This window comes from Bufo bufo, chromosome 2 (genome assembly GCF_905171765.1).
Source record: "Bufo bufo chromosome 2, aBufBuf1.1, whole genome shotgun sequence".
NCBI lineage: Eukaryota > Metazoa > Chordata > Amphibia > Anura > Bufonidae > Bufo > Bufo bufo.
Genome location: NC_053390.1, coordinates 349486118 through 349509697, shown reverse-complemented (window position 1 = coordinate 349509697; position 23580 = coordinate 349486118). Strand labels below are relative to the sequence as shown.

At 40.4% G+C, this 23580-nt stretch overlaps 1 protein-coding gene across 1 annotated transcript in view; it reads right to left on the bottom strand.

Moving 5' to 3' along the window:
- Window positions 1–23580, bottom strand: part of TRPM3 (transient receptor potential cation channel subfamily M member 3) — a 550448-nt gene that overhangs the window by 271750 nt on the left and 255118 nt on the right. Inside the window, exon 3 of the mRNA XM_040419752.1 lies at window positions 2460–2539. Coding sequence (XP_040275686.1) covers window positions 2460–2539 — 80 coding nt within the window. The remainder of the gene's footprint in view (window positions 1–2459; window positions 2540–23580) is intronic.

Here is a 23580-nt window from a genome sequence, read left to right as displayed (position 1 = left end):
CCTTGTTCTAAGAACACATTTAAATAGTCTAGATCTGAATGAGGCTACTTTCACACTAGCGTTAATATTTTCCAGTATTGAGATCCGTCATAGGGGACCATTCATTGGCAATAGGGACAAAACGTAACTGAACAGAACGGAAGGCTCCAAAATGCATTCCGTTCCGTTCTCATATCGGAGAGCAAACCACAGCATGCTGCAGTTTGCTGTCCACCCTGGGATGTGGAGCAAAACAAATCCGTCATGACCCACAATGCAAGTCAATGGGGACGGATCCGTTTTCTCTGCCACAATAGAAAACGTATCCGTCCCCCATTGACTTTCAATGGAGTTCATGACGGATCCTTCTTGGCGATGTTAAAGATAATACAACCGGATCCGTTCATAATGATTGCAGATGGTTGTATTATCAGTAACGGAAGCGTTTTTGATAAACCGTGCTGGATCCAGCAAAAACACTAGTGTGAAAGTAGTCTAATAGACATGCTGTAGTTCTAACCATATAAATAAATAGGGTATACAATAATGTAAAAGTTTACTCATCAAATATACCAAAAGGAGGGTATCTCTTACCAGACAGCAGGGACGATGTTAGGGCTCTTTCACACTTGCGTTCTTGTCTTCCGGCATAGAGTTCTGTCGCCGGGGCTCTATGCCGGAAGAATCCTGATCAGGATTATCCCCATGCATTCTGAATGGAGAGAAATCCGTTCAGGATGCATCAGGATGTCTTCAGTTCCGGAACGGAACGTTTTTTGGCTGGAGAAAATACCGCAGCATGCTGCGCTTTTTGCTCCAGTCAAAAATCCGGAACACTTGGCGCAAGGCCGGATCCGGAATTAATGCTCATTGAAAGGCATTAATCCGGATCCGGCCTTAAGCTAAACGTCGTTTCGGCGCATTACCGGATCCGACGTTTAGCTTTTTCTGAATGGTTACTATGGCACCCAGGACGCTATTAAAGTCCTGGCTGCCATAGTAGTAGTGGGGAGCGGGGGAGCAGTATACTTACAGTCCGTGCGGCTCCCGGGGCGCTCCAGAATGACGTCAGGGCGCCCCACACGAATGGATGACGTGATCGCATGGATCATGTGATCCATGCGCATGGGGCGCTCTGACGTCATTCTGGAGCGCCCCGGGAGCTGCACGGACTGTAAGTATACCGCTCCCCCGCTCCCCGCTCCTACTACGGCAACCAGGACTTTAATAGCGTCCTGGGTGCCATAGTAACACTGAACGCATTTTGAAGACGGATCCATCTTCAAATGCTTTCAGTTCACTTGCGGTGTTACGGATCCGGCGGGCACTTCCGGCAAATGGAGTGCACGACGGATCCGGACAATGCAAGTGTGAAAGAGCCCTTAGAGGGAGTAGTAAGTGGCCACCAGCAGGACACTTTATCTAATCTGCTGATAATGCTGCGATTGATGGAGTACAAGAAGCTCTTCCCTTACATATTAACTTATGTATTAGGTTACTTTCACACCTGCGTTTAGGTGCGGATCCATCTGGTATCTGCACAGACAGATCCGCACCTATAATGCAAACACTTGTATCCGTTCAGAACGGATCCGTTTGCATTACCATGAACAAAATGCAAACGGATAATGCAAACGGATCAGTTTTGACTTACATTGAAAGTCAATGGGAGGCGGATCCGTTTTCAATTGCACCATATTGTGTCAGTAAAAACGGATTCGTCCCCATTGACTTACATTGTAAGTCATGACGGATCCGTTTGGCTCCGCATCGCCAGGCGGACACCAAAACGCTGCTCTGCCTCCAGAGCGGAATGGAGGCTAAACGGAGGCAAACTGATGCATTCTGAACGGATCCTTATCCATTCAGAATGCATTGGGGCTAAACTGATCCGTTTTGGGCTGCTTGTGAGAGCCCTGAAACGGATCTCACAGGCGGACCTAGAAACGCCAGTGTGAAAGTAGCCTTAGAAGTTAGGGATGAAGCTTGTGGACCCTACTACAGATATATGGTGGAGTGGTCATCCTGTGTTGCAGTGAGCATACTATATGTGTGGAGATAATGGTGGGAATGAGGACTATTTAGTATGACTAGGAGCAGGGGGTAATAAAATGAATGTCTGTCAGCTACAATAGGGAATTTCAGAGGCTAAGTTTGCAGGAACACATTCTATAACCCCTGCCTTGAGCACCAACACAGCTTGTCCAGCCGACAGATCATTTTGTTTAGTACACTTACATACTGCATAATTCTGTGGCTCCCCATTTACAGAATAGGGGTGAGATTAAGAGGGTGCAGACACATCTGATTTCTTCTCTTATTTAAGGTATCTTTACCTTAAGGTGTCAGAACATTATGATATGACTGAAGTAAAAAAAAACTCTTTAAATTCCCTACTTTACAATTATATATATTTTTTTAAATCAACCATCATTGGTTTAACCAAAGTGATAAAATAATTTGCTTATATCAGTCCTTACCTATGGGGGTCTTTGGTGCTGGGTATGATGTGCACACATTCTCTCTTGTGAAAGACTCGTTCGATCCATGATTTCTGGGCCTAAATAAATGAACATACAACAGAAAAGATAAGAAAATCAATAGGAAATAATGTTCTGAGAAAACAAATGTAGTAATCATCGTGAATATACAGTTATTGATCAGCACAAGAATGCACTCTGCACTGAGCGTACATTGACGGAGGTTTTCTGCTGGGTCTCAAGCTCTGGACATTGCGTATGGGCACTAGAAAGAGTAGCAATATACCACAGGCGGCTCTATCTAAATACATGACTAATCATAATATTCATTCATCAATGTACTGCCATATACAGATATACTGTACAGACATATGCGTCGCTAGTTCATTTTAGTTAAAACAATCATAAAAAGTAATAGTACTGAAACTAAACCGTATGAGGCTTATGTTTTTTGGAATGACAGGTAGTTTTTATTGATTCACTTTTGGGATACTGTATATATGACTTTTTGATTACTTTTATTCAATTTTTTGGCAGACAATGAACAAAATACAACAATTCTTGCATTGTTCTTTAATTTTTTTTCAGCTTTTCTAAGTAGGATAAATAGCCAGTTAGTTTTATATTATCGACCAATACAGTTGTGGTTATACCAATTAATTCTCTTTTACATTATAAAGCATTTTTAATAGGAAAGGGTCTTTTGTATATTTTTAAATTTTAACTTAAATGTAACTTTATTAAATGTTAATTAAACGATGGACTTATGTTTTCATTCCACCGTATTAACCATGTAACTATGTTCAAATTTACTTTTATTATATATTTTTATTATTATTACTATTACTATTTTAGTCCATGTGATCTCTTGATTGCTGATATAATACACCGAAAAACTATGCTGCATAACTTCAGTATTGCAGTGTATTGTACCCATGTTAGCCCTAATAGAAGTGCAAAGATGGCAGATCTGTGGGCCTACATCATGACAACCAATAGGTATCGCCCGATCATGTTAGGGGCTTCAGATGGTGTGATGTGGCATACCCAGACACATATGTGTTTTGTGGACGGAAACTATAATGGCCATCTAAATCCAGCCAGTCATGCAGCTCCTCCTCTCTTTCAACATACATGTGCATGTTTCTGCAGCATTTGTTTCCAGACTTTGTTAAAATTTTCATGTCATAAAAAAAAAAACATGGCGAGGAAAATAACAAAGGCAGTAAAAATGCTATTCGGTGGTATTGAATGCATAAAAGTACTGTGAAATGAAAGTGACTACATTAAACTCAGTTTGAACATTTGCATAGATACACTAAGGCACCAACTGGCCAAGTACCCTTGAGGATATAGCCGGATGCAGGTAAACACTCTAGATTTTTGGCTTTCTAAAAAAACAGAAGGAAGTTAACAATAGACACTTATAAGTGCCATTTTATGCAACTGTGGTTTTATTTTGCCCTAAGCATTGTAAACCTGAAGGAAGCAAAAGATGAAATGCTTCCCATGAGAGATTTATCTCTACTTCATTTCTTAGTATCAAAGTCTCTTTCAAACCATGGCTTATGTAAATCTGAATTTTCTAAGTAAAAATATGTGTTAATAGTGTCAAGAAACAACGGAATTTAGAGTTCAGCCCAACCATCTCTTATATATATATAAAAATGAGTTTCTGTCTGTCCCGAAATCTGTCTGTTCTCTATGTGCGACCAAACGACTGGACCGGTCTTCACCAAATTTGGCACACAGGTACATCAGGTGTCCGGGAAGGTTTTAGACCAGGTCTCAGCTATCCTGAGATATTCCCCCAAAATCACATGCATTAGCCAATACAAGCCCCCAACTGCCATTCACACAGTCACATGTTCCTTATCAGCCAATAGAAACTCGCAGACCCTTAGTCTCCACATACACACAGTTTTACTCCAGGTTTCCATAACAACCCAGCCATTTTTTCTTCACTGCTGTAAGTCAGCTTTAGGCTAGGGCTACACGACGACATGCACAGCTCAGCAGACATTATCACATATGATAAGATTAGATACACAGCTCAGCAGACAGTATTACACATTACAGGATTAGATACACAGCTCAACAGGCAGTATCACACAGGATAGGATTAGATACATAGCACAACAGACAGTATCACACATGACAGAATTAAATACACAGCTCAGCAGGCAGTATCACATAGGATAGGATATTAGATACACAGCTCAGCAGACAGTATGACACAGGATAGGATTAGATACCCAGCTCAGCAGACAGTATCACACAGGATAGGATTAGATACACAGCTCAGCAGACAGTATGACACAGGATAGGATATTAGATACACAGCTCAGCAGACAGTATCACACAGGATAGGATTAGATACCCAGCTCAGCAGACAGTATGACACAGGATAGAATTAGATACCCAGCTCAGCAGACAGTATCACACAGGATAGGATTAGATACCCAGCTCAACAGACAGTATGACACAGGATAGGATTAGATACCCAGCTCAGCAGACAGTATCACATAGGATAGGATTAGATACACAGCTCAGCAGACAGTATCACACAGGATAGGATTAGATACAGAGCTCAGCAGACAGTATCACACAGGATAGGATTAGATACCAAGTTCAGCAGACAGTATCACACAGGATAGGATTAGATACACAGCTCAGCAGACAGTATCACACAGGATAGGATTAGATACAGAGCTCAGCAGACAGTATCACACAGGATAGGATTAGATACCCAGCTCAGCAGACAGTATCACACAGGATAGGATTAGATACCCAGCTCAGCAGACAGTATCACACAGGATAGGATTAGATACCCAGTTCAGCAGATAGTATCACACAGGATAGGATTAGATACACAGCTCAGCAGACAGTATCACACAGGATAGGATTAGATACATAGCTCAGCAGACAGTATCACACAGGATAGGATTAGATACACAGCTCAGCAGACAGTATCACACAGGATAGGATTAGATACACAGCTCAGCAGACAGTATCACACAGGATAGGATTAGATACACAGCTCAGCAGACAGTATCACACAGGATAGGATTAGATACACAGCTCAGCAGACAGTGTCACACAGGATAGGATTAGATACACAGCTCAGCAGACAGTATCACACAGGATAGGATTAGATACACAGCTCAGCAGACAGTATCACACAGGATAGGATTAGATACATAGCTCAGCAGACAGTATCACACAGGATAGGATTAGATACATAGCTCAGCAGACAGTATCACACAGTAAAGGATTAGATACACAGCTCAGCAGACAGTGGGGTGGGGTGCTGTAGAGGTCACTGTTATGGGGGATACTGTCGATATCTTTTAACGACACACAGAAACATTGAATGAAATAGATGAAATATACCGGTCCGAAGCCAAGTCCTTCTGCTAGTAATTTTTACTTTACAGTAGCACTGTAAAAATGCTATCTTCATGCAATAAAGTACCCATCAACAATGTGTAATTATTAACAAAAGAATATGATCCAACGTGATCAAGTCACCTTTGATTTTGCAATGAATTCTACATTTTAGAAAAGGTAGAGTTGTCTTATTAAAATGGAATCTAGGAAAAAACTCTAAACATTAGAACATGTGAGACCCTAGAAAACATGAAGACCTGAAAACGGTTGCCACTAGTTGATGAATACAGAAGTTTATGGACATACAGATGTAGCAATCCTCATTTTGATTCTTAACGCATTAAGTAAACAATGGCAAGCAGCTTTTCATTTACTTTTTCTGTAGTTTTCAATGGCTTTTGTTATTTTGCCTATCGTGGTCCACACTAGAGTCATGTATTAAGTTATAGTAGGATTTTCAGAAAAGAGCCACTGTCTGGCAAAGTGTCAAACTGTCAATCTATAAAATGATATCAGCAACTGCCTGAGCTGACTGTGGTTTGGACAGTGGATGCCCTTCTTTCTATACCTTCATATAGAGCAAACTACTCAGTATATACTTGTATGTAATAATGATATTTCTTTCCATAGCACCAACATATTCCACAGAACTTTACTTTTCAGAGGATAAAAATAAAGATAAAAATCAAACATTAAATATTATCAAACTAATCAACAATTCAGACAAGAGGAGTGAGGGCCCTGCTCGTAAAAGCTTGCAGGGAATAGGGGAGACACAAAATATAAAACACTACTTCTTATGTATAACGCTAGAGCCATCTTTTATTAAAAGGAGGCGGTACACATAAAACCACATTATCCATTTACCCAGTCAGTATCTGTGTACGCACAGATAGGAAGTGGATTTGAGTGCATGGAGTATGGGGAATACTGATAAATGGAGGGCTGAATTTCTAAGGGGTAATGAAGGGGTTAATGGAAAAGAGTTATAGTGATAAGTTCATTATCATTACATATTTGTTGCTTCGAATAGTTTTTAATCTCTATGCAAAATGTAATATTTACACAAAAGGAACCCGAGTGGAGACAGTTTTGAAGAAGCAGTGGACTACAATTCTCCAGCTCTGATATCAATGATAGGAATTATTTAGCTGCTGTTGAAATACTTTGTTCCTTACAGTTAGGTACACTTAGGTATCTAATGACAGATACAAAGTTCTATGAAATATCCACCATGTACTTTTCATATTGCTGCAGCATCTATAGCAGGCCTCCTCACACTGCGGCCCTCCAGCTGTTGCAAAACTACAACTCCCAGCATGCCCGAACAGCCTACAGGTATCAGCCTACAGCAATGCATTGTGGGAGTTGTAGTTTTACAACAGCTGGAGGGCCGCAGTGTGAGGATGCCTGATCTATAGGATTAAACAAAAGTAAGGTTTTTCTTGCACCTGTCTAGCTTTTCTCGTATAGGAAGGTAGGAAGAAGGAAGTCTACTCCAAGAATAGCACTGAATGGACAGACCCCTTCTATCTCACTATAGTCCTGGTTATCTCAGTACTATAGTACAAAAGAACACATCCATACTATATGTACTACCTCTTTCTAGAAAAGTATTTAATTAGCGGGTGATTGGATGTAGTCCAAAAACTGAATGTCTCATTTTGAAAGGTAGGGGCCCTGATTTGACCTCTGCCACCAGATTGATATTGTTACTGCTGTTATGTGCTTAAGGGTCCATTCACACGTCCGTAGTGCATTGCGGATCCGCAATGCACCCAGCCGGCACCCCCATATGCCTATTCTTGTCCGCAATTGCGGACAAGAATAGGACATGCTCTATTTTTGCGGACTGGAAGATCGGCGCCGCGCTCCGGAAATGCGGATGCAGAGAGCACATAGTGTGCTCTCCGCATCCATTCAGTCCCCATAGAGAATGAATGGGTCCGCACCTGTTCCACACAATTGCGGAACGGGTGCGGACGACACTTGCGTAAGTGGAAATGGAGCCTTAATTTTCCTGATAAAAGTTTGTACAGCAAAAGTCTTATTTTCACAAGGAAAAATATTGAATGCTGTAGTACCTGTATTTTTCTTTAGTATTTATATACATCATGGCTTTACTTTACAAGAGCACAACATGGCCAATGTCACTGCTGCTAAATTCTTTCATTCTTTATCCTCCTGCACCTTCACTAAACAGGATTTCCAACTACTTTTATATGAATGGTGATGGTATAGTATGTACAGTATTATGAGATCCCACTTGATTTACAGACATATTCAGACTAATATGTACATTTTCTACATGCAACTGGAACCTGTAATTTGTCATATTTCATATGTCCTCATTCTGTAATGTAGAATGTTGGGACAAAAACCATGACATGTATTCATTTTTCTGAACACTGGGCCCATCGTGTCATTCATCTGAACGTCGACCATATTTGACCTTATTTAGTAACTAAAAAGTTGTGGTTAAACAGTGATCTTCTAATGTTTTTCCTAGTTACCATATGCTGTATCTACAACCATATATTCATTTCTTCAAAACTTGGCGCCCTCAGCAAAAGACCTTGTCAAAACTGTATGGCTTGCTGTATGTTCAGCTTTAAAGTTAGGATTGTATAGACAAGCATATTTCTAGAGGTCAGTGTAATATATATATAAAATTTATTTTATTTATTTATTTTCCCCTTGAATAATTTTTCTTTAGGTGATCTCAGTCATCTTCTATCATATAAAGAAAACCTAAAAATTCTGTTTGAAATATATTTTACCAGAGAACATTTACCAGAGGACAGTATTTAACTGCCTATGAAAAGATATGAATCATAAGATAGTTATCATTAGCTTCCCGCTGTCTCATTTTCAGTATATTTTTAATTAACACATTACATTAAAGATCACGAAAGTCATTGGGGCAGCCAAAACCAATCTGCCCATTTACTGCAGTTTAATGTAGATTGCCTCCAATTAGCGTTTTCCCCCCATTTTCAGCATAATATGTGACATAATTTATACCAAGTCTAAAGGTGTTTGCTGTCATTAAACTTGAATTATATTTTATAAGTAAAGAACCTATAGATTTATTGATGCAATTATAAATGACCTATAATGACATCTACTGTATGACATGGAGATAGTTCTCCACTTTGTATGCATGCATCTATTTTGCACTACACACAACACATTCTTTTATACTTTTTTGTTCAAAATTTTCTATTTATCAGTCTATTGACCAGAAATTAAATAGTCTCTATTTTCAACAAGTGGAAAATGTAGATTGTTTACCTGAGTTTTAAGCAAGTTCCTCACCAAAGGCAGTTAGTCGGTCCTCTGAAGCGTGTGTTGTCTTTGGTACTTTGCTGCTGACCATTATTCTAATAGCATATTCATGAATCATGACCGCCCACTGCAAAAGCCACTCTTTACTCGTCCAACTGAAGGTAGAATAGGAACTGAACCTGAGCCCATTAGCTACTTGGAATGTACTGCTGTGGGATTAGCCTCATTAAAAGTTCCACAGACATTCATGGCAGCCCCTAATACACTGCATGATTTGAGCATTTAATCTGACGCCAAAAGAAAAACAAATCCTCTGAGATTTTGGATTTGACTGGCACAAGCCCTGACAAGTTTTTTTTTACCCCCTTTTTTCCCTTCCCTACAGAATGAAGTGTGATAAGGTGTACCGGCCTCTGAAAGCTTAGCTCTAAAAGTAAAGTCTTCAAAAGACACAGTGTGCTAAAGCAGGGAGGAATCTGCACACACAAGAGATATTGTTATTCTGTGAAGAATGAATCCACTGTGTTTATAGGCAAATGGATGGGAAACTCTATGCCATAGCAATGTACTGTAAACATCAATATTAATGAGCTCGAATCTATGAGGTTGGAGGTGAAGAACTCTAAGTTTGCTTGGCCAGATGTCTACCGGACTAACTTCTAGGACAGTCTATAAATGAATACTGTAGATATTTATAGTTCTAATGCTAAACAGTAACAGTTAACCAGTGGGGAATCGGTTTTTGGGCAAAGGACTCTTAGTGATAGTCCTGTCACTGATCTCGCACTGCTCCCATTCCAATACTGGGTGCCAGCTGGTCTGTACTTCCTGGTCCCGGTTTGACACACATGAAATGTCTGCTCGGCCAATGAATAGCTCACGTGGGTCTTCGCTGTGGCTATTGATTGGCTAAGTGGACGTTTCTTGGCATTTGCATCATGTCAAGATGTGACCAGAAAGTAGAAAAAGGTGGAGACCCAGTAAAAGATAGAGCAACAGTGCATCAACAGGGTAAATATTGCTTCTAGCCCTTTGCCAAAAATGTTTCCCTGCTGGACAACTCCTTTATATTATGTTCATGTACTTGCAGGCAGGGGCCCTGCAAGGTTAAAACATTCGGGGCCTGGGCCTCTGATGTTTTGTCCCAGGCCCGAATGGGACAGCCTGACTAATAACCACTCATTTTTTGCGAGTGTACGGGCCGGTTTTTTGTGTTCCGTATACGGTCCGTATACGGAACCATTCATTTCAATGGTTCCGCAAAAAAAACGGAATGTGTTCCGTATGCATTCCGTTTCCGTATTTCCGTTTTTCCGTTCCGTTGCAAGATAGAGCTTGTCCTATATTTGGCCGTAAATCACGGGTCGTGCCTCCATTCAAGTCAATTGGTCCGCAAAAAAACCGGAACACATACGGAAATGCATCCGTATGTCTTCCGTTTCCGTTCCGTTTTTTCTGAACCATCTATTGAAAATGTTATGGCCAGCCCAATTTTTTCTATGTAATTACTGTATACTGTACATGGCATACGGAAAAACGGAACGGAAAAACGGAAAGGAAACGGAAACACAACGGAACTCAAAAACGGAACAACGGATCCGTGAAAAACGGACCGCAAAAAACTATAAAAGCCATACGTTTGTTTGAACTAGGCCTTAGATCGATGCACTTTTATGGGACTTGAATATTAAAAGAAGTGTCACACGGCACCAAAACCTTCACATTTTATATGAATATATTCATTCCAACTTGAGCAGAGCCAATGGTGCCATAGCTAGAGCAATACTAAACCTACAAATGAATAATAAAAGTAAACAGAAGTAAAACACTTCCTGCATTGGATTTCTCTGTGTGCCCATGAAACCATCTAGAACTGCTACAGAATAATTTCTACATTTCTCACGTAACTGCCATACTGTGCCACTTGGGATGCTCTGACTCCTCTATTGACAGTGTTCAGATGAGATGATGTCTATTCAGGCGTTTGGTTTTATGTCTTTAATTCAGCTGATCTGAAATCATGTGTTACAAGGGGCGCCACATGACTTGGATTTACCAAACCAAACCAAATTAGTACTGCACTGTTCAAGGAAGACGAGGCCGAATCAGAAACGTAATATTGGGCTGCAAATATATGACAGTGACAGACACATATACGGTGCCTTTTACATGTACATTTCCATGCTTCCCAATGTATGCTGGGAATACCCATAATAGATAAGCCATCTATCCATCTAATGTATGGATCTGTCCATTTCATATCTATCTTGTCATCTACTATCTATCTATCTATCTATCTATCTATCTATCTATCTATCTATCTACTGTATCTTGTCATCTATATTCTATCTATTTCTAAAATTTCTAAGTAGAAAAATAGCACTCCAAAAATCCACAGAAAAAGATCACACACGTTCGTGTGAACTTAGCCTTAAAAGTGACATGAAAATGATCTCAAATGATAAATGCCCCCAACATTTTATTTTTATTTTTTTTACTTTTTGAGCAATGCTTATTTTTTTTTACTTTACATATGAATCATTGATCCTGTGCGGTTTAAAGGATTAAGATGGGCTGTACTTTTTTTTTTCCCTTTGGGGAGAGGGTATGGATATAATAAAGGTATGCAAGCAAGATTTTAAATAGATGTATATTGGAAAATTGCTCAACATCCTATTCTGTACATAAATAACTGTAATCATTAAAACCGGAATACCTCTTTAACTGTAACACACTTGAACTCATGCAATAACTTAAACAGTTAGTGTGGTCTGCAGATATCAATGACTTATCAAATTGGTGGGGGTCCAATCTTTGCACCCTCTCCAATCAGCAGTTTGAAGGAGCCATGGCGCTGGTGTGCACACTGTATCCTTTTCAAGGTTTACCTGAACACTGTCTACTTTGTAGTGAGGGTGCAGGTCAGTTATAGATTTGTCTCAAGAGAATGGGACAAACAGCTGTAGATCTATCTATCTATCTATTTACTTGTTATCTATCTATCTATCTATCTATTATCTATCTCCTATCTATCTATCTAATCTATCTATCTATCTATTTACTTATTATCTATCTATCTATCTATCTATCTATCTATCTATCTATCTATCTATCTATCTATCTATCTATCTATCTATCTATCTAATCTATCTCTGTCATTGCTCTAGGACTCATAGCCAATGTCCTGCTAATTATACTCCAAAAATTGATAGCACTCCAGATTCCTTTTATTCACCCATGCATTTTCAGCTGTGCTTTCTTGAAACATCGCATGGGTGAATAAAAGGAATCTTATTTTTCCCCCCCACAGAATCTGGAATGCCGCCTCATTTTTGGAGAGTATACATACTCCTTATCCCAATTTTTTCTATGTAATTGTTGTATACTGTACATGCCATATGGAAAAACGGAACGGAAAAACAGAATGGAACCGGAAACACTACTGGAGAAAAAAACTGAAAAACGGATCCAGGAAAAACGGCCCTCAAAACACTGAAAAAGCCATACGGTCGTGTGAACGAGCCCAAAGCAGGACATCTAGCCAGGAACTATGATATATACAGTTGCAAGAAAAAGTATGTGAACCCTTTGGAATTATATGGATTTCTGCACGAATTGGTCATAAAATGTGATCTGATCTTCATCTAAGTCACAACAATAGACAATCACAGTCTGCTTAAACTAATAACACACAAAGAATTAAATGTTACCATGTTTTTATTGAACACACCATGTAAACATTCACAGTGCAGGTGGAAAAAGTATGTGAACCCCTAGACTAATGACATCTCCAAGAGCTAATTTGAGTGAGGTGTCAGCCAACTAGAGTCCAATCAATGAGATGAGATTGGAGGTGTTGGTTACAGCTGCCCTGCCCTATAAAAAACACACACCAGTTCTGGGTTTGCTTTTCACAAGAAGCATTGCCTGATGTGAATGATGCCTCACACAAAAGAGCTTTCAGAAGACCTATGATTAAGAATTGTTGACTTGCATAAAGCTGGAAAGGGTTATAAAAGTATCTCCAAAAGCCTTGCTGTTCATCAGTCCACGGTAAGACAAATTGTCTATAAATGGAGAAAGTTCAGCACTGATGCTACTCTCCCTAGGAGTGGCCGTCCTGTAAATATGACTGCAAGAGCACAGCGCAGACTGCTCAATGAGGTGAAGAAGAATCCTAGAGTGTCAGCTAAAGACTTACAAAAATCTCTGGCATATACTAACATCCCTGTTAGCGAATCTACGATACGTAAAACACTAAACAAAAATGGATTTCATGGGAGAATACCACAGAGGAAGCCACTGCTGTCCAAAAAAAACATTGCTGCACGTTTACAGTTTGCACAAGAGCACCTGGATGTTCCACAGCAGTACTGGAAAAATATTCTGTGGACAGATGAAACCAAAGTTGAGTTGTTTGGAAGAAACACACAACAGTATGTGCAGAGAAAAAGAGGCACAGCACACCAACATCAAAACCTCATCCCAACTGTGAAGTATGGTGGTGCGGGCATCATGGTTTGGGGCTGCTTTGCTGCATCAGGGCCTGGGCGGATTGCTATCATCGAAGGAAAAATGAATTCCCAAGTTTATCAAGACATTTTGCAGGAGAACTTAAGGCCATCTGTCCACCAGCTGAAGCTCAACAGAAGATGGGTGTTGCAAGAGGACAACAACCCAAAGCATAGAAGTAAATCAACAACAGAATGGCTTAAACAGAAGAAAATACACCTTCTGGAGTGGCCCAGTCAGAGTCCTGACCTCAACCCGATTGAGATGCTGTGGCATGACCTCAAGAAAGCATTTCACACCAGACATCCCAAGAATATTGCTGAACCGAAACAGTTCTGTAAAGAGGAATGGTCAAGAATTACTCCTGACCGTTGTGCACGTCTGATCTGCAACTACAGGAAACGTTTGGTTGAAGTTATTGCTGCCAAAGGAGGTTCAACCAGTTATTAAATTCAAGGGTTCACATACTTTTTCCACCTGCACTGTGAATGTTTACATGGTGTGTTCAATAAAAACATGGTAACATTTAATTCTTTGTATATACAGTTGCAAGAAAAAGTATGTGAACCCTTTGGAATGATATAGATTTCTGCACAAATTGGTCATAAAATGTGATCTGATCTTCATCTAAGTCACAACAATAGACAATCACAGTCTGCTTAAACTAATAACACACAAAGAATTAAATGTTACCATGTTTTTATTGAACACACCATATAAACATTCACAGTGCAGGTGGAAAAAGTACCTACTGACTTTCAATGGTGTTCAAGACGGATCCATCATGGTTATAGAAGACATAATACAAACGTATCCGTTCATGACGGATGCATGCGGTTATATTATGGTAACGGACCAGTTTTTGCAAATCCACGATGGATCCGCAAAAAACACGAGTGTGAAAGTAGCCTTAGGCACATAGTGTCCCTCTTCCTTCTATTCTAAAGTTGGGAGGTATGCTAAAGCACTGATGAAATGACACCTGAGGTACTGTTGTTACTATGGTATCACAGTTGGCCAGGGATGTCATGTGATCACTCCTCTGAAGATGCTTGCTGTGATGCATGCTGGGATTTTTACTTTCACTTTGCAGCTGCTCCACCCACACAGCCTCTCATCAATGGGAGCATGCTATGCTAAATGCAGTAGAAAAATAATATATATACAGTATATCTGTCATGATACAAATACCTCTTGGCTTTAGTTATTGTCTGGGGCACTTTTTTTGTTTTTATACTTATGGTGGCCAACCCCTTTAACAGGTCCTGGTTTGTATTTTTCTAACTTTTGGACGTTCTTCACGGTGTCATCCTTATAATATCTTCAAATTCTGCTCTAAGGTGTTTTTCCAGTCCTTCACCTTTACTTCGCTCCTTAGACACTTCCTCAAGGGCCCCTGCCAGAGAGATAGCCTTATTCTCCTTATCTTGAACATTAGCAGACACAGGAGTACCCACGTTCTCTTTTGGCAACCCTGTGAAAGTTCCACTCAGGGACCCTTCAAGCCCTTTGTCCATGTCTACTGTAGTCCTTTGTGTTTTTCTGGAGTCTTTACTCTTCTCCTGGACATCAGGCAGTAGACCATTTAATTCACTCATCTCTTTCTGCCTCTCCTCCTTTGACCCCTCTGAAGCCTTCTTCAGTTGCTCTGTGAAGACAGCTAGTCCCTTCTCTATCGTATCTAGGGACTGTGTGGAGAGAGAGAAATCAGCTGCAGCTGTACTGACATGTCAGGTCATCCATCACTGCCTGGGTATGGGTCTCAGACACTAGTCTGACGTCTCCTCACTTAACTCTCGTCTCGTCAGGTATAACTGTCGTCTGGTCGCTACTAGTAACCACCTTAGTTTCGCAGGATCTTGACATGGTAGCTTCACTCTCTGAGTTGCTATTGGTCACAACACATACGTCACATTTACCGCTCGTGTCAATATTAATCCTGACCTCTAGGGGCACCGATGAGCTAATTCCCACTTGGGACATTTCCTTATTAAACATAGAACACTGGAGAGACTGCACATTCTCCACACACTGAGTTTAAGTTGGAGCTGTGCTTCGCTCCACACTACTTATATGCAATTCTTCAAATCTCTTGATCAAGTCATAATATAGTTCTTCATGAAAAGTAGCAGATGAAGAAAATAAAGCTTCATCTTCATTTTCATTTTTACCACCAGGGTGCGCTTCTCCGCTGACCACAACCTGCAACGGAAAAGGCATGTTATCAACATCACATATTTTACATGACATCCCACTTTCATTATGCATTTCCGCCAACTTGGCACAATCACCTTGCACCTTATCCGCACCATTCTTCTAATGGTCACTTCACTTAAAGGGTTAGTTACCAGTTCTGCAGGAGTTTCGTCACTGACAGCAAAAGTGTTTCCACTTCCTCACAAGTCAAGGAACAACGGGAAATCACAGCCCAACATTCCCTCATGTATGAGCGTATTTCTACCAGCAAGTCCATAAGTCCCAGTTCTCACCGCAGTCTCACGCTCAGTGAGAACCACCGGACAGTTCTTATTAACCCCATGACTTTCCCGTACACTTAGCATTTTATTACTTCCAGGTTTCTCCCTCATGCTACCTCTTACCCGGGCTAGCATAGGATCTCTGAGTTTTGCCATCCCAAAACTAGCTTTGGTCACGGGCAATTTAGGCAACATAGTAACCTTCTCCCCTGCAGATTCCTGTCAGGAAGCAACCAGAACAGGCTTATCCGCCTGTTCAGACACTGCTTTTTCCACATTGTGACATATTTTTGAAGCAGTTTCTCGACTCGGTGACTACCGGCCCAGCAGGTAGCAACTGCCGCCGGCTCACTGTTACTTGGTCTGCCACACAATCAACAACAGGAACGTTCTTACCCAGTGACGTCACGGGTTCGACAGTCTCAGGAGACAAGAATATTCCCAGGACATCTCTACCGAGTTCACCAACCTTCTCTTGGTTCCTGGTACCACGAACACCTGCAGACTCCGTAATGCAACCATTGCTACTAGAAACAACATGGCCGGGAGTCCAGACCTTTACCGGATGGTCACTCCAGCCGCACCATTTAGGACTCTGTGCACATTTGCAGGAAATATAGGAACTCCTGAGAACCGAACCGCTGTCCACCTCCTTTTCTTCCCATGGGTTGCACACACCTTTGTCACCGGAACTCAAACTGCAGCACGACACCTTGGACTTTTTCAAAGGGTCTACTCAGCGTTGGAGAAACTGAAATTGCGGCCTCTAGGCCTCCCGCTGTAAATCAAAGCTCGCCATTTCACTTGGGCCATAACCCAGCTCCTTGGCCAGGTTTTCTTGTCGTTTGATATGCTGCGACCATCTGGCATATTCCGTCATGAAAGTCACGGTAACAGACATTTCTGCAATCAAGTCCACTTAGCCAGAGACCCCCCCCAAAAAATAATAATTGTATATTTTTTTTCCACAAGTCAGTCTCTCTCACCGGGCTTCTGGTCCTTTAAGCTCCACACAGCAACTCCTTTGCAACCCAGCAAAAAGTGTACAGAACAGCACGAGCAGCACCTGCTCCTTTCGGTGATGTCGTTGCCCCTAGCAACCACTTTGCCTTTTACGTTCTGTGGTATCATTTCAGCATGGACGCTGCACACATCTTCCACCAATTGTGAGGGTTAGCTCTCTTTCCAGCATCACGCTTACAGACTTCTTCTCAGACCACGTATTTTTCATATCAAAACTAAAGCCCTGACTAAACCACAGGTTACAATTCATACCTGGCATCAGGCCCGGCTTTCCCAGCCAAACAGTTCTCCAGGCTGTACAAATACGAGTCCCTTTGGGGGATTGTGTCCCAGCAGTCCTCCTGACTCTGGCCTTGTGACCCTTGTACCACAGGTGTCACTGCATCCCACAAATTACAAGGTGTCACTTAGGCTCGTGGTCCCTCAGCCTACCTGGCTGAGACCACTCCAAACCTCTGCAGGTCTCTGGTCCCGGATAACACACTCTTTCAGACTGGCACACTGGGAGGTGCTTTATCCCAGCCTGATTATCGCAGACCTCACCTGCGATCCTCTCTGGACCAAGGGAACACTCGTCCTGGAAGGGTGTTGATTGGTAGATCCCACTACCAGTCCTATCCGCCAATCCAACTAAAATCCAGCCCAGAACATACCATAACCAACATTGTCTCAGCAACCTACATGCTGCTGAGACTACTGCACTCCAGATTTTAGCCATCCCACCCAGCTGAGGTATCTGAGTGGGATATATACACCTTCCCGTACTGTCCACCTTATCACAATATATATATATAAAAAATTATACGTTCCAAAAAACGAGGCAGCACTTCCATACTTCAGTGAAAGGGTGAAGACCCCAAACTTTATTCCCCAGCAACGTTTCGGCCTGATCAATGAGGCCTTTGTCAAGCTACAACTATATGAAAATAATATACAAAATAAAAAGGATTAAATTTCAGACTTCAAGTTGACTGTTAGAGATGAGTGAATTTCCGGTTATGTAATTCGTTCATGCTTTGTTTTATAGTAAAAGCAGAATTGCGTTATGGATTCCGTTACCACGGACCATAACGCAATTCTATGACGGAATGCATAAAGGAATGCCTTTAGAGGCATTCCGTTATTCATTCAGTCATAATAGAAGCCTATGGCTTGCATAACGGATCCGTCCCGTTTCCGTTATGCAGGAGAGGACTCCCCTGCATAACGGAAATGGGATTGATCCGTATTGCAGCCCATAGACTTCTATTATGACGAAATTAATAACGGAATGCCTCTAAAGGCATTCCGTTATGCATTCCATCATATAATTGCGTTTTGGTCCGTGGTAACGGAATCCATAAAGCAATTCTGCTTTTACCACCAAATGAAGCGTGAACGAATTTCAAAATATGAAATTCGCTTGTCTCTATTGACTGTATATACTGTATATCGACATATAAAGGAGAACTTATATACTGTACGTTCAATTAAGAGCAAAGTGTTGTGCCACTGTAACAGTGTGATCGCTCTTGACCTTCCAGCATTGCAAAAATGACCTTGTTAAAGAGTCAGAAGGCAACAATCAGGCCGGCAGACAGATTGTGCAGTGCTGCACTTGTTATAGACAGGATAGCAGGCTGTGTTTCTTAAATCTTTTGGAATCTGATTACACAGGACATTCCATTACTGTTGCCACAGCAGGCTCTTGTAACAAGGCTTGCTGATTAATACTTACACATTGTTTCCATGTGATTTATTGAAGGATTTCATTTAATACAGATTAGTTTTTTCTTTTTTTTTTATTAAGCTGTGGATAATTGAAGCCTCAAAGATTCATTAGCTGTCGTTCAATGAAATGAATTCATATAGGCTTTTACTTTCTGGATTTGGGCTTTACAAGGTATTGGCGCTAAACGCTCTACTTGCATAGTACATAGTCAATGTAATAGTTGTACTGTACAATTTACAAGACTTTGGTAAGGATGGAGAGTGTACACTAATATGGGTTTGTTATGATCATCTGCTAATCAGACATTCAACTGTACTGCCACAATACCAAGATCAATACAGTATATATAGTGCAAATGTCCTTTAGGTGTGAACTTGAAGTTCATGGGCACCCAAAAAAAAACTGTAACATGGTCCCAACAGACCACAGGCTATTTATATTGCTGGAGTCTTCTTACATGGCTTATGGACCCACATGGTCAACAGCGTCCAGATGCAACTGCTGCTTTTGCACCCCTATATCTATGCTCCTGATGTCAACAGCTGAATATAACCTGTGATGTCTGGAAAGTATAAATTCCTTAAGGGTCCCTATACACAAAAACTTTTTTTCAGGCCATAAAAATAAAAAATAGAGTGTCCCGTTTTTTTGTTTTTTTTTTCCCATCTGTAGCTGGTGTTTTTATGGCAAAAAATGCACCAAAATCGCAGGTGCAAAAAAAAAAATGGCAGCAAAAACCTGAGTATGGTTTCACATCTTACATAGGGACCAGGACCGATGTGAGTCATAACAATCTCTGTACAACTCCACAGAACATATTGGTCATGTTGAAGCAATGGAAAATACATTGATAAAATGAAATTATATACAATAGCAAACGTAATCTAATGGTCATTACTCTTAAATAAGTGTGATCTTGAGGGTACGACCACATGGCACAGATGTGTCACAGTTGCCATGTGGCTGTGCTGTGGTCAAGTACTGAGCCAGCCCCAGTAGGCTCTAATTAAACTAATGAGAACTGCACTGTTGAATTGCTCTGCATTATTAACCCTTGCACACATGATCTCGTACATGTTCGTGATAATGTGTAAGCAATTGTACAGAGTGGGCTGCTGTACTGAGCCCACACCATGCATCACTGATACCAGATGTATCATACAGAAGGTACTAGGCCACAATGACCAGGATTAGTGATGACACCGAACTCTATCATTTAACCCCTCAGGTGCTGTGGCTAATAGTGATTTCCACATCTGTGGCATTAGGCAGAGGGAGGGGCTCCCTCTGCCTTCCAATGGGAGCCACCACAATTGGTTCTCCGATTGGTTACCATGATAGTCAGGGGTTTGCTGAAGGTTCCCAGGCTGTCATGGTAAACTGCCTGTAAAGCCATGCATAAGGCACAGCTCAGAAGGCAGAACATCATAATCTCATAGACCACAATAGTAGTCCATTATGGTTTATGGGACAATCCATCAGAAGATCACAAATATCTAGCTAAGGGGGCTAAGAGTTGCTAAGTAAATAAAAGTTTTAAAAAACATAAAAATGTAAAAAATTCAAATCACCCCCCCCTTTCCCAATTTTACATATAAAAAGAAACAATGAAAAAATAAACATAACAGGTATTGCCGCATCTAAAAATGGCTTAACTATTAAAATATAAAAATACTTTTCCTGCGTGGTGAATGTAGTAAAAGTAAAAAAGTAAAAAATATGTGATACGCAGTTTTTTAGTCACCTCGTCCCCCCCAAAAAAATTGAATAACAGTGATAAAAAAGTTGTGTGTAACCCAAAAATGGTACCAGTAAAAACTATAGGGTGGGCCATTTATATGGATACACCTTAATAAAATGGGAATGGTTGGTGATATTAACTTTCTGTTTGTGGCACATTAGTATATGTGAGGGGGGAAACTTTTCAAGATGGGTGGTGACCATGGCGGCCATTTTGAAGTCGGCCATTTTGAATCCAACTTTTGTTTTTTCAATAGGAAGAGGGTCATGTGACACATCAAACTTATTGGGAATTTCACACGAAAAACAATGGTGTGCTTGGTTTTAACGTAACTTTATTCTTTCATGAGTTATTTACAAGTTTCTCTTTGCTTACAGCCATTGACATGTCGCCGAGGTTAACACGTGAGGAGCGGATAGAAATTGTGTTGATGTCTGGTGAACGCAGTAACCGGGTCATTGCAGCAGATTTCAATGCAAGACACCCTACGAGACCACCCATCTCCCATGCTACAGTTAGCAAACTGCTTGCTAAGTTTCGTGAAACTGGTTCAGTGTTGGATTTGCCAAAATGTGGACACATGAAATCTGTCTCTAATGAAGAAACATCAGTGGCCGTCCTAGCTTCATTCAGCAAGAGCCCACAGCGTAGCACTCGCCGCATGTTACGTTAAAACCAAGCACACCATTGTTTTTCTTGTGAAATTCCCAATAAGTTTGATGTGTCACATCACCCTCTTCCTATTGAAAAAACAAAAGTTTGATTAAAAATGGCCAACTTCAAAATGGCCACCATGGTCACCACCCATCTTGAAAAGTTTCCCCCCTCACATATACTAATGTGCCACAAACAGGAAGTTAATATCACCAACCATTCCCATTTTAGTAAGGTGTATCCATATAAATGGCCCACCCTGTACAATTCATTCTGCAAATAACAAACCCTTATACAGCTCTATAGATGGGAATATAAAAAAGTTATGTCAGAAAATGACTGCAACAAAAATTTAGATATTTTTCAAAGAATTTTTTTTTAAAGTAGGAAAACAAAATAAAACCTATACAAATCTGGTATCACAGTATTCGTATTGACTTACAGAATAAGGACAACATGTCATTTTCAGCGTACATTGAACACCGCGATCAAAACCTAAAAAACTTTGGCAGAATTGTGGATTTTTTTTAAATTTCACCCCACAAATAACTTTTGACAATTTTCCAATGCAAGAAATTGCAAATTAAATGTTGCCATTTAAAAATACAACTTGTCCCACAAAAAAATAAGTCCTTATATGTCTATGTGAATGGAAAATTAAAAAGTTATGGCTCTTGGAATATTCTCAGAGTTTTGGGGAATTGTGCAAAAGAAAGTGAAAACACCTATGGGCCCTTTCTGTGGAACTAATAGGTGATACTGGATAAAAGGTTGTGGACACCTTTATTGAATTGCATCTGTTATATGATAAAAATCTGTATTATAATTGGTTTTCATTAAAGATTCTTTACTGTTTTCTCTATGTAGCCTGTGTGTGTTAATACACATTGCCGGCTGCTCAGTCCTGTTCAATGTGAAATCAATCAGTCAGCTGTCTCTTTTGCACCCCTTGTCTCTGGTCTCCTGAGCAAACTACACAGGAGGGGTGTTATCAGAGATTGATAGCATTCTCTAAGTGTGTATACATAGATAGTGGTCAGTCACTGGTAGTTGTATGGGGGGGGGAGTGTTATCAGTGATTGATAGCATTCTCTGTGTAAGTGTGTATACATAGATAGCTTTCAGTCACTGATTGCTGTACAACGGGGAGGTGTTTTCAGTGATTGATAGCATTCTCTGTGTACGTGTGTATACATAGATAGCTGTCACTGATACAGTAATTGTACACGAGGAGGTGTTATCAATGATTGATAGCATTTTCTGTGTAAGTGTGTATACATAGATAGCTGTCAGCTATACACAGGGGAAGTGTTATCAGTGATTGATAGCATTCTCTGTGTAAGTGTGTATACAGAGATAGCGGTCAGTCACTGATAGATGTACACAGGGGAAGTGTTATCAGTGATTTGTAATATTCTCTGTGTAAGTGTGTATACAAAGATAGCTGTCAGTCATCGATAATTGTGCATGGGGAGGTGTTATCAGTGATTGATAGCATTCTTTGTGTAAGTGTGTACACATAGATAGCTTTCAGTCACTGATTGTTGTACTTGGGGGAGGTGTTATCAGTGATTGATAGCATTCTCTGTGTCAGTGTGTGTACAGAGATAGCTGTCAGTCACTGATATTTGTATAAGGCGAATGCTACCAGCCACTGATAACACATCTCCTGTGTACAACTGTAATCAGAGAAAACTGAGATATACATGTACAAATTACAAGTTATAATGAATCTTTCTCCACAAAACTATATAACAATGTGCTCAGCTCCTCCTGCTCTATAACATGCTGCCTGCAGATTGTGCTGCATTTTATGGTGACAGGTTCTCTTTTAAGGATCAGAGACAGAAGAGAAGAGATAAAGGCTACACAGTGAACCATCAAACCACACACCTAATAAACTTGACACTGAACAAGACTGAGCAGCCTGCAATGTATGTGAAGACATGCAGACGCAGAAAACAAATGGTTGATAATTTTTCTATAAAACTAATTATATTAATGATGTTTACCACATAGATGCAATTCAATAAAAATTTAAGTGAAGGTGTCCTTAGCTTTTAAGTTTTGAGACACTTTTATGTGACGACAGAATTATACAATTATGCAATTTTACACAGTAGAAAGAAAATTTAGTTACAAAATTTCATAATCCTACTTAAGGTATGTTATTGTCTTGCATAACCAGTGAAATAATCAAATATCATTTTCAATATGGAGGTTTATTCCACCCTTTGGCCATAATTGAGAGAACTGTTTGCCATGTAATTTCACTCTACACAGAGAACAGAAAAAAGATTTACTGCACAGTAACTTACTTGTAAC